At 33.7% G+C, this 13241-nt stretch overlaps 1 protein-coding gene across 6 annotated transcripts in view; it reads right to left on the minus strand.

The window, feature by feature from the left end:
* The window catches only part of CARS2 (cysteinyl-tRNA synthetase 2, mitochondrial), a 78721-nt gene that overhangs the window by 15515 nt on the left and 49965 nt on the right, over window positions 1-13241 (minus strand). For all 6 annotated transcript variants that reach the window (XM_051984198.1, XM_051984197.1, XM_051984199.1 and 3 more), the window contains 3 exons: window positions 12685-12751; window positions 4215-4353; window positions 2085-2208 (listed from right to left, as the gene is read on the minus strand). In XM_051984198.1, coding sequence (XP_051840158.1) covers window positions 2085-2208; window positions 4215-4353; window positions 12685-12751 — 330 coding nt within the window. The remainder of the gene's footprint in view (window positions 1-2084; window positions 2209-4214; window positions 4354-12684; window positions 12752-13241) is intronic.

Consider the following 13241-nt stretch of genomic DNA (forward strand, 5'->3'; position numbering starts at 1 on the left):
ACTTCTAAAGAACTGGGTGGCAAGGTGGGGTAGTGGATGGGGTGCTGGCCTCAGACAAGTGCAAGCTATATAAGTTATGCAAGCTACTTAATCTTTTTGCCTCAATTTCCTAAATTATAAAATGGGGATAGCAATACCATCTACCCAGAAGGATTGTTGTGAAGAGATTTGTAAAGCTATCAGCACTGTGCCTGGCACATTACAGACACCGAATAAATACTTCTTTCCATCCTTCTTCCCCTCTTCCCCCTCCTTCCTCAATACTGAATCTGGCCAGGACTGAAGAACTCCAAAATTGGAAAAATGAGAAATTTGAACCAAGTAGGATATAAGACTTTCAAGAAGAGGTTCAATGACTTTTGATTTGATTCTAAAGTCTCAGAATCTGAGGAGTTACAGCCTGCCACTGACAAAAAGGAAGGGAAGGAAGGCAAAAGTAATAAATAATATAAACAATACCATGTTAGTCCAATTCTAGGCCACACTTTATCCCTCAAGTTTGTATCGACCTAAGTGAGGATTTAATATTCATTTATAAGTTCAAACTTCCCACTTGTCCTTTTGTCTCACAGTTTGGAATCCATGTCAGGTACCAAAAAGTAAGGTAGAGAGAATATATACCATGCAAAAAAAGTGATCTCCAGGCTTTGGAGTGAGCACGAGGGGAATGTAGGTAAGATTGACTTTTTAAACTCCATTTCAGTCTCGTAAAGTTAAGTTCTAGGGTCTAAATACTCACAATTGGACAAGTTATTTTTAATCCTTAAGCCTATATAAGCAACAATAACAAGTCTATGAATGTCCCCTAATTCATTTGTCATCTCCACCCCCCCCACCACACACACACACTGTCTTTTTCGATTAATCAGTGTCTTCTATAGACTCAAAGATTGGCTTACTATTTTAATTATTTGTCATTTAAAATATTTTCTTATTGGAAGTAAATCTAAGTATGATTTTTCTTTCTAGTTGTTGAATAAATTAATTAATGTAAAACAGAAATTAGGTAGAAGCTTAAATAAAGCAGAAATTCCTTCTAATAAATGTGTTCTTTATTTTCAAATACCTGACCAAGTTTCTACATGTAAAATTAACCACATTTTAAAAATTCCCTGTACACATATGAAAAGTTTGATCCTTGAGAAAATAATTTTTAAAATATTGTCAATCTCAAATAATCATAGAATTTTCAAGTTGAAAGGGACCTTAGAGATCATCTAGCCTAAGCCCTCATTTCACAAATGAATAGCTCAGAAACACAGGTTAAATGAATTGCCTGAAGTCATAAACTGATTTAATTTAAAAGTCAAGTGTAGCCAAGTGTGGAGGAGTCTACCTGTAACCCTGACACTAGGAAGACTGAAGTTGATTGATTGGCTTGAGCTGGAGAATTCTGAGCTGCAGTACTGCTAAAATCAGAGTGAGTGTCCATACTACATCTGGCATCTCCCTAAGGAAAGGTGAACTGGACCAGATGGAAAAATAGAGCAAGTTAAAGCTTCTGTGCTGATCACTACTAGGAATAAAGCCTGTGAGTGGCCACTTCACTACTAGCCTGAATAAGACAGGGAGATCAGTCTTCAGTTCTGCCCTCTTTCCCCCATTCTTTCCCCCTCCTAAGCCAAAAAAAAAAAGCCAAGTGTAAAACCCAAGTCCCTTACACAAGATCTAATTTTTTTTTCATCATGCTAATCTAGTTTCCTACTTCAGTGGTTTTATTGTTCCCATCTTAAACTTAGCAATTGCCCATAATATTAAGTTCAGAACTAAGTTTTGCTAAATTAATAGGGTTTTCACCAAGTATGAAAAATCTGGAGCACTCTTAACTTCATAATTCTTACTTATAGAATACAGTAAGAATAGTAAGACAAAGGAGGGAACAGATTTCCTCAAATACTAAAACACAAAAGAGCTTACTAGGCCCAAATTCTTGGATTGCCAATTAAAATATAGGTCTCTCCAAAAAAGTTAGCAGGATTCCTTTCTCATTATTCTTTATAAAAATAACAATCTAATTTGTCTACATTAAGCAAAAGAACTATGGATAGTTGCCATTTTTTGAATTCTATATCCTAATGGGTTACCTTAGTAACAGCTTTAAGCTGTCTGTTGCCATGGTGAATGAGGTCCATAATTGCATCAACAGCCCGAGGGGTGTCAAAGTCATCTGCAAATGCAGCCTTGATGGCTACTTTGGTACTAGTTAGTCTTTGAGAAGAAAAAGTATTTGGAGAGAAAAGAAGACAACAAAGTAGTAGATCTGTTATCTAACTCAAACAAGAAACTTTTAAGAATAACAAAAAACAACAATCATTTTCTTAATGTATAATCATTTCCATAATGTGTAATCAGTGCAGTCAATGGGCCCACATAACTCTTAAAAATGTTCTTTCCCTAATGAAAAATTCTTTTCCTCAAGGAACATTATAGTGATTTGGGATTTTTCTGGCTCCACCACTCATAATTAGCAGCTTCCAACTCTCTACTCATCTTTCTAGTCTTTTATCTTTTCTTCTCCACTTGGCTCATGAAAACCATGATTTAGATCTCCCCACTCAAGATTTTCCTAGAGATACCTTGGTCTGGATCTTTCTTTTGCCCTATTTATTTTGCTTTTTCTGTGTTTGTTATATCCTCCCCCATCTCTAGTAAAATGTAATCTTAAGGGTAGGGACTGTATCATATTTTGTCTATGCCTCAAATATCTTCAAAACTGTTAAGAGCTGGAAAAGGCCTGGACAACAACTATGACAGATGAGGATATTTGGGCTTAGAAGAGTGACTTCTCTCAAATCACTAAGCATTTAAATGGAGGAGCTGGAACCCAAAAACTGATCTTATTCTAAGGAGTTCTCCACATTTCTCTGTCTACCAGATCAATACAAAAGGTTTAACCTGTTACAAGTGGCAAAAATTTAAAAGGCAAGGACTTTGTCTATTAAACCCACTATAAGCACATAAGCATCTTCCTAAGTAGTTTAAAAAAATATGAATTTAGCAATCTAACAATTATGAATCATTAATTTAACAATTATGAAAAACTAATCAGAATGGTATAATCATACTTCAAAAATTTACCATAAAACACAAAATCAAAGGAGAAGAGAATCTTGTATTCAAAGGAAAAATAATTGTGCTCTCCTAAATCTCAAAACAGCAATCACAAAAATACATTCCATGCTGGTATAGTAAAAAAGCACTTACTCTAGTGCAAGAATCAAGAAACTTGGTATAATTTAAGTCCACTAGTTAGTTATATAACTAAAGCAAGTAATTTAACCATATAAAAACTCACAATTGTTAGATTCTCAAGAGACAAAAGTGACTTTAGATATTCACCATGAAATCTTTATATAACAAAATGACAAAAGTGAGATAATCTTTGCTCAATGACCTTAGCACAATGTTTGGAACATAATAGGAACTATAAAGCTTATTCCTTTCTCTTTACTTCACTACAAACTATTTTCACAATTATTGTGACATAACATATGTGAAGCACTTTGAAAACATTATAGTGCTATGTTAAGTAATAGCTACTTTTATTTATGATCATTATTATACTATCTTCCACTAGTTCTATTCCTCTCTAGGCTAAATATCTCTGAGGCCTTCAAATAATCATCAGATGGTAAAGTCCAGTCTTTTCATTCTCATGATGATACCATTCAAGGCATGCTCAAATTTGTCATCATTGATGTGGTTGGTAGTCTTTTGTTCTCAAAGACCATGACACCTGAGTGTCATGAGATTTAAGTGAGAAAGGATCAAATTTGTCAGAATTATTACAAAAACACAATACCCAACATACTCAAAAAAATGATCTGACCAAGGCAGAGTACAGAGTGATAATAAATTTCTTTTACTGCTTTATCCCTTTAGTTTTAAATACTCTCTTATTTATGTATCCTAAGATACATAAATAGGCCCATGTTACACTACCATCTTGAAAAGCCCTAATTATCCAGATCACTTTCATATGATCCTAACTAAACTAACATATTCTGTACTCAAGCTTTATAATATTTAGCCTCACTACTGAGATCTTTTTGGATCCTGTTTTCTTCTTTTTTTGATGGCACAAACCTTTAAAAAAATAAGGAAGAAAAAAGAAAAGAAGACTGCACAAATCTCAACAAATCTAGGAGGAAAAAACACAGAGAGTGATTTTCTTTTTGGAATCCTCAAATGAAACAATAAGAAACATATCTTACCTTTCCCAGAGTAAGTCCTCCCTGATGGGTTCACACACAAGCTGTCCTTTCATGTAAGCATTAGCATCATCTACAAAAGAAGCTATTCCAAGGAGGAGGTGTTTGGCTTCATGCATGATGTCATCACTATATTCTATTGCTAAGAAAGTAGAGGTTTCCATTTAGGCTGTAGTGTGAAAGCTAACTTATCACAAAACCAATATGGTAAATACATAAGTAAAATTCATTCAGGGGAAGCACATGGATCTGATTCGTATCTTTAGCACCTTATTAGTTGTGTGTGTTGGACAAGTCTACTTATCTTTTCTGAGAAAGTTTCATCATCTGCAAAACTGGGGTGACATCTGTCTTATACACTGTTTTATTATACAGTATCAAACACATATATTTAAACATAGCAGGGCTTCCTATAGTTATTTTCTCAGGAGACCACTCTACCTTGTTGTCAGTTCTAATATATTATAATCCTTTAGAAATCAAACAGAAGAACTGATTACTCACTGGTACTCATGGTTTTTTCCAAAAGTATTAGTGTGTGTATGTGGCCCTTGAGATGTGATCTAACACAAAATTTTTTAATTATAGTTTTTTATTTACAAATATATGCATGGGTAATTTTTCAACATTGACCCTTGCAAAACCTTCTTTTCCAACTTTTTCCCTCCTTTTCCCCCACCTCCTCCCCTAGATGGCAGGTAGTTCAATACATGTTAAATACAATAGATGTATACATATATATACAGTTATCTTGCTGTATAAGAAAAATCAGAGCTAGAAAGAAAGAAAGAAACCTGAGAAGTAAAACAAAAATAAAAGCAAACAATAACAGAAAGAGCAGAAATGCTATGTTGTGGTCCACACTCATTTCCTATCGTTCTCTCTCTGGGTGTAGCTGACTCTCTGAACAATTGGAATTGGTTTGAATCATCTCATTGAAGAGAGTCATGCCCATCAGAATTGATCCTCATATATCATTGTTGTTGAAGTATATAATGATCTCCTGGTCCTGCTCATTTCATGTAGCATCAGTTCATGTAAATCTCTCCAGGCCTTTCTGTATTCATCCTGCTGGTCATTTCTTACAGAACAATAATATTCCAAAATATTCATATACCATAACTTATTCAGCCATTATCCAATTGATGGGCATCCACTCAGTTTCCAGTTTCTCACCACTACAAAAAGGAGCTGCCACAAACATTTTTGCACCTGTGGGTCCCTTTCCCTTCTTTAAGATCTCTTTAGGATTAAGTCCAGTAGAGACACTGCTGGGTCAAAGGTTATGCACAGCCTGATAGCTTTTTGAGCATAGTTCCAAATTGCTCTCCAGAATGGTTGGATCTATTCACAACTCCACCAACAATGTATCAGTGTCCCAGTTTTCCCACATCCCCTCCAACATTCGTCATTGACTTTTCCTGTCATCTTAGCCAATCTGACAGATGTGTAGTGGTATCACAGAGTTGTCTTAATTTGCATTTCTCTGATTAATAGTGATTTGGAGCACCTTTTTATATAACTAGAAATAGTTTCAATTTCTTCATCTGAAATTGATTCATATCCTTTGACCATTTATCAATTGGAGAATGGCTTAGCAATAATTATTTCTTCCTTGAGAGAAAAATTACTGTCTAAGGAAAAATGTTCAGAAAGACCACTGAATTGTCAACCTGTCAATCATATTTCCAATGACAAATGGGCATAAGAGCTGACTGTGCATAAAAAAGCCTAAGAGTTTTACACTGATAAAAGAATGGAAAAGTCTAGAGAAATATGATCAATGACTATATTATACAATAGATCCTTGAAGGATGTTAAGAAGGGGAAATAGATCTTTAATCCACACAGAGAATTTAAGAAAATTCTTACAAAAGCAAAATTTAACTGCTTAGTAACCAAATTCCACCTTGATATTAGAAATGAGGACTTGATGGTGACACCAATTAAATATAATTAAGCACAAAAGCAACAACACAGTTGGTGAGGAATTCCCAATTTATCTTATCCAACCTGCAATTCAACAAAATTTTTTTTACACTTGCTCTAAAAAGTGTGTTCATCTTCCTCTCTTCTCCGAAACCTCCAATACCCCAGTTCTTAGAAGAGTATCCAGAAAAAAGAGCAGTTCAGAATACATAAAACGGATAAGAAAGAGAAAGCACTTGTTCCCTCTATACTAAGGCCAATTCAGACAACTTTGGGATAAAACCACCATGCACTAAAACTCTTGTTTGCTGCATTAAAAAGAAAAAGGCTTTAAAAATAATGTGATTTTATCCTACATTTTAAAATGATAACAAGCGTTACAGAATCGAGATCTATGGATTCATACCTAATCTTCCTACATAGGGAAATACTCTCCCTTTTTTGATTGATCAAATCTGGAAAAATAAGAAAAGTTTAAATATGAAAAGTAAGGCCCGGCAAGGCCACTCTTTATCTTTTTATTAATTAATTTTCCAAATTTTTTAAGAATTCTACAAAGACATTGTCTGCATCTTCCTTTATATTTAAGTAAATGTTCAGTCAAAAATCTAGAGAATCTTAGAGGTAGCTTTTAATGGATAGAGAACTGACTCTAAAGTCAAGATGACTCAACTCAAATCTGGCTTCAAACACAAACTACTGTGTGACTCTGGGCAAGTCATTAACTAAGCTCTTGTACTTCAGTTTCCTCATTTGTAAAATGGGGACAAAAATAATACCTATCTTCCAAGGTTTTTGTGAGGATCGATCGATCCAATCAGATGATAGTTGAAAAATATTTAACATCATGCTTGCCACATAATAGATGCTTAACAAATGCTTGTTTCTTTCCTTCTCACTCATCAGAGGCAGACTTGAAAAATGGGGAAGAAAAAAAAATAGCCAGAGAAAGCTCTGAAGATAAATCCAGAAACTAAATTATAAGTTACATTAGCGGTTGGACATAAGGCTCCAGAATAAGATCTAAACTCTGGACCGTCTGTTAGAGGGCATCCAAGATACCGTATATACTCGAGTATAAGCCGAGTTTTTCTGCCCAATTTTTGGGCAGAAAATCCCCTCCTTGGCTTATACGAGAGTCACTAGATAAAACATGTGTAAATATCCCTTTGAATGCCCCCTGCTGTGTAGTATACAGCATGAGTGCCGAATGTGATACTACAGGACCGGCTGTTGCTATGGTAATACGGCTGTTCCTGTAGTATCACAGTCGGTATCCAGACTGTATACTAATGCTGGCAACTGCTCTACATAGTATACCGGCACCCACTCTCCTCCTCTGCGGGCACCAGTGAGCTACCTAAACCTACGGATATAATAAGTTTTCCCAGATTTTTGGGTTAAAATTAGGGGCCTCGGCTTATATTCGGGTCGGCTTATGCTCGAGTATATACAGTATATAAAAAATAATTTTGGCTCAATTATTAAGAACTATCAGTTTAGAACATTAAGAACATCAAAACATTAAGAACTATCCAAAGTTCTATTTGCATAAGAAAAAAACCTTATGTAAATATACATAAATGATTTAGTATGGATTCAGAAAGTAATGATCATGCATTCATCCAATAGTATTTTATGGAAAAAGAACAAACAGACTAAGATAATCATACCTGCTAACTGTAGAGTAAAGTAGTCTCTATGGAGGGAAAAACTTGCTCTATCATTTTCCTGGGGTTTTTTTTGGTTGGTTTGTTTGTTTTACTGAGGCAACTGGGGTTAAGTGACTTGCCCAGGGTCACACAGATAAGAAGGGTTAAGTGTTTGAGGTCATATTTGAACTCAGATCCTCCTGACTTCAGGGCTGATGCTCTACCTACTGCACCACCTAGCTGTCCCTGGCCTTATCATTTTCACTTTCAACCTTTTAAGAAATATGAAGTTTTTTCAAAATTTATCTGAATGCTACAAAATTCTAGTCTATATACTCAAGGACAGAACGCTGTAGAATAAAAACTTCTTGTGAGCAGGGACTACTTCATTTTTGTATTTTTTAACATTTAGCAAATTACCTCACCCATAATACTAAATATTTGTTGAACTGAACCAAAGGGTAATCATAGAGTACATATTTCAAATAGATTTCTAAATATGTCCTAAATCATGCTTACTTTGAATGAGTAGTAATCATCTGAATCAGCCCTTTAAATTTGCAATGAAACTCAAATTGAAAGTATACTCCAAAATCTATTTCATCTTTGTAGGAAAGTTGGAAATGTAATCTTCAGAAGCTACATTGATTAATAATCTTCAGCTCTTTTTACATATAAGATGAAATTATTGTATCAATCTCAATAGGAAATATATTGCTGAACTGTTTTATTCAGTTTTCATATTGGACGCTGATCCATCTACTTTCTATTGCCTGGATCTCTGGTGACCAACAGCATATATACCTGAGTATACATTTTCAGAAAAATAATGTGTATATTCTGTCTCCTGAATCAGGTTGGAAGCAAAAAATAAATTTGGCTAAAGTATAACTTTTGAGAAGAGGGCCAGAAATTTTCTATGCACTATTCCATTAATTCATTGCTGAAATGGGCATTAAAATGACAAGAAGGATGTCACAAATAGCCCAGAGTCAACTACATTGTCATGGGAAGAAAAAAAGAGCATGAGAAACTAGAGCAAGGCAATGAGTTGTCATGTGAAATTTTCCATATATTCAATTTCATGTGTGACCAAATAAATTACTCAAAAGGGAAACACCAAGGTTGTTTTTTTCTTCTACGCAGGTTAATATTAAAATGATTTTTTTACTTGATCATTTACTTGAATATCAAAAAGATCTTCCAAAATTCTTCCATTCTTTCTCTAAGCTTTATCAAAAACTCCATACTAAGAAAAAAAATTAGACTACAAAGTGATGATCTGTTTGGGGATGTACATATGTTTGACAGACAAAGCAGTAGGATATTTGTTCAAGCAGGATAGTCTGAGTGTTTATTTGCAAAATTTATTTTAAAAGGTTTTTAAAACCTGAAATGTCTATTATCTAAAATATCTTAGCTATAGTGGAGACTGTCACATCAAAGATCTGTTTAGTCATAGAAATCTCTCCCCAATATTATTCTTTCTTATACTAGTTTTACTTACTTTTTCATTTTCAACTAGTGCTTTATTAAAGCTAACTTTTGGATGACCAAGATAAAAAAAGATAAAGAAGGGTAAAATTATCAATACAAAGTCTTTTATCCTGAAAGCCTTCGGTAGGTGGGATAAAATTACTTGGGAGTGCACGGATCCTGCCATTATAAATCAGCTACCACTCCCGCTACTAGATCTTAACTTGGGCAGCAAGAATATGTCCCTTTAATCTAAGGAAAAGTAAATAGGAACAATATCTTGCATGACTGTAATTAACTCACAATACATGTAAGTATAGGGCCTGATCATTAAGGATTCTGATGCACCAATGATAAGAATAAGCTGCTACTCTTCCTTTTTACTTTCCCAAGAAGCATACAAGATCCACATAGAAAACTTCTCTAAAAATGTTTTGAAGTGAAGTAGCTGCTTTTTCTCAATTGTGTTTTTAAATGTTCTGAGACAAAAGCTTTGGTCTCTTTTCGAAGAGAACAGTTCACTTCAATAATGGTGAGATTGTAAAACTAACACGGAACAAGGAAAAGGAAGAGGAGTGTCATAGAAGCTAATTTGCTGAAGTAATCTCTTTCTGGTTAATCAAAGATAGTTAACACAAAAATGTGGAAAGTATAAATGAAGTATATAACTCCATGTTCTTTCTTTCACTTCTCTATTAGCCTGGAGCTTGAGAGAGAAAAGAAAAGGCAAAATAAGTGAGGCAAAAGTGCCAACAAACTGTGAAGGAAATTAAGGTGCTCAAGAAAAAAAAACATACTAAGGTAGAATCACCAGACCTGGATCTTTATTCTGCTACTAGCTTTGAATTATTTGGATAAATCATTTAACTTTCCTGGCTTCTATTTCCTCATCGATGAAATTAGAAGAGAGGCTTGGAATTATTTCCAAGGTCTCTAGAAATTGTTTGTGATTTTACTTTAACAAAAGTGTTTCTTTAAAAAAAAAAAACAAAAAAAAAAAACCTTAATTGGACTAGATCATGTATTTGATAATCTATGTCTCCAAAGCCATTCATGTGGTAGTAACTACTCTAATTATAGAATGGCACTATTATTCTAATGTTTAATGGCTTCTTGGATCTATTATTTCTAAGATTTAAAATATGCAAGTAAGATGGAATAGCCTCCTAATAACAGAAATTGCCTTTAAAACTACTGAAAACACTTTATATATATTTACTTTTCCATTACTGCTTTATTTTCTACACATATGAAGGACCCAGAAGACTGACAATTACTCTGCGTCTAAGTAAAGAAACAATTTCCACAAAAATTCCTTTTAAGAGATTAGGAAACTGAAGCCAAAGGCCCAAAGTAACTTGCTCTATCTATGTGCTAATCAAAACCATGGTAGACTACAATTGTAGAGCCTTTCTCCTGACTTTTTTGCACAAAGTTAGAGTTCTACCCCTGAGGAAATGAATTCATGTGAAGTTATAAACAATAAAAGTTGTTAATAATGGAACACTCACATTATTTTAAATTGATAGGTCTGAGACACACAGACCAATTACTATAGCAAAGATCTATGCAAAACACCCTTGTGATCATCATTCTTGATATTTCATTCAGTTTCTCTACTTTACAAGAAAGCAAGAGACTTGCAATCATGAGATTCTACTCATTATTTTTATGTCATTTAGCAGCAGTGCAGAGCACTAGAAATCCCTCACTAGCAAAGTTTCAGAGATAATTAGAATTTCTAAAACTGTCAATCAGAAAGCTTTTTCTGAAACTAAACTGCTTATACAACAAAGCTCACAAAAGAGTTATACACTGACATAGATTAATCAAATAATCTGTTTCTTCTACCTCCTTCTCTCTTGTTCTTTAAAACTGAGAAGGGCTATTAGGCTGAGGAACTTCATTAATTCTTTTTTTCTTTTCTTTTTAAAATAATATAGGATACATTCCATGTGCATGGACAACTAATAGCAATAGTAGCATGAACTAGACTCTCTTTTCTGTCAAAGGACAAATCTTCAACTCTTATTTTGAGTAGGATAAAACACTTTTTTCTTCACTAAAATATAATTCACTTATTTAGGCAAGCTGCTTACTTCTCAAGGATTCTGGAACCTGATAGGAGGTTAAAAGCAGAAGTACTAAACAAAGAATTTCTTTCATAAGAAGGGTTAGTCAAAAAGAAACATTACCTATGTCAACTGTTTTAATTTTATTTAGCATAAACCTCAAACTTTAACTATTGATTTTAATAAACATTTGGGACTTTAACAGCTAGAGTGGTTCCACCTCTACCTAAACACATACCTTCCCTAAATAGTGTCTTTATTTTAAGGGGTAGAACAAAAAAATATTCAAGTGCTAACATTCTTACATTTTAAATTGTTTATCCAATTTAGAGCAACTTCTACCTATAATTTCTCTCAAATATTAACATAGCTTTAATTACTTTGATAATCACAGAAACAAATCTGTGAAAACCACCCCAAATTCCAAATAAATGCAAAGCTTAATTTTATATTTTTTTCTTATGGATTTAAAATGGAAAAACATTCTTTAACTATATCTGTCTTCTAAATAAATACCTGAGAAAATCTCACAAAACCATAAATCAAGTAACTAAGTAGGATTCCTGTCTTCATTTTAAACAATGATTCCACCCCCGCAGCCTACCCTACCCCTGTTAGTTAACCCCATCTATGATTCTCTGTTCTTTTATACCATGATCACATATATGCTGTGTGGGTGTTGTGTACATAAAAGCAAAAATGTTATTTTTATGAAGATCTGGGAGGAAAGAGTTCTACATAAGCACCAGACACTTTGGCATGCATGTATCTGCTGAATGTAAGGTCTATTTTGAAATACAGAGGCTAGAGCCATTATTCATTCAAAGCAATGACTGTCTTATCTGTGCTTTAAAAAAAAAAAAAAAAAAAAAAGCCTTTCCTCCGCCCACTAACATCATTATTATTTCATGACAAGCTAGTCTAGTAAACTGTTTACTCTTCCACTTCTATGTTGCACCATCAGAAAATGTCCATTCCTAGCTTTTCTTTTACCTACCATGCTTATGTCTGTCTAAAACAGCTGATCAAAGAAATATTGCTATTATCAAATGCTACTCTTTCTCATCTCTAAGCCTTCTATGCTTGGAATGCTATCCTTGCATGCCTTCTGCTGAATTCTTGTCCATTCTTTAAAGCCATCAATCATCTTCATGAATTCCCAGTCTTTTGATTCCCAGTCAAGTACACTCTGCTTTCCCTGCCCCCTACTTCTCATATACCAATTTATCTTGCAAGTCTCTGATGTATACTGAAATCTGAGCTAAAAGAAGCTGACATAACTTTAAAATAAAATTCTAAAATAGAGATTGACAATGAAATATTTAAAATAAATTATTTTCTTACCTGATCTATAATTGCTAAGCATGCAGAACATCCGGAAAACATCTGGAGAAAACTTCTTTAGAAAGTCCTAAAATTTTTTTGAATGAAATACATTTATTATAATTTTCTCCTGTAAATAATTTTTATATTAACTCAAGAGATTATGTGGCATGGTAGATAAGAGTACTACATTGGGGGCTATGACCCAAATTTGAATTCTACCTTCAACATACTTATTACTATAATGTGCAAACCTCACATAGTTGCTGTGAGAAACAAATGAAACAAAAGTACTTTGTAAACCTAAAGTCAGCATATTGTTATTATTATTGTGATTATTATAAATATATGTTAACTCACATTAAGAAATCTTTGTGGAGATACTCTTGTCCAAACTTTTAAACATCATAAATACTGTTTTTTATCAGTTAGCCTCCTTTTAAATTTTACCAAAACACTAATAACACTATTGGTGTAGGTATCAATTGATATGGAAAACAATTTGTAATTATATTTTAAAAAGGTACTAAACTATTAATTTGTACCCTTTAACCTTTAGAGCTCCTACTACTAAATAG

The sequence above is a fragment of the Antechinus flavipes genome, chromosome 3 (assembly GCF_016432865.1).
Source record: "Antechinus flavipes isolate AdamAnt ecotype Samford, QLD, Australia chromosome 3, AdamAnt_v2, whole genome shotgun sequence".
NCBI lineage: Eukaryota > Metazoa > Chordata > Mammalia > Dasyuromorphia > Dasyuridae > Antechinus > Antechinus flavipes.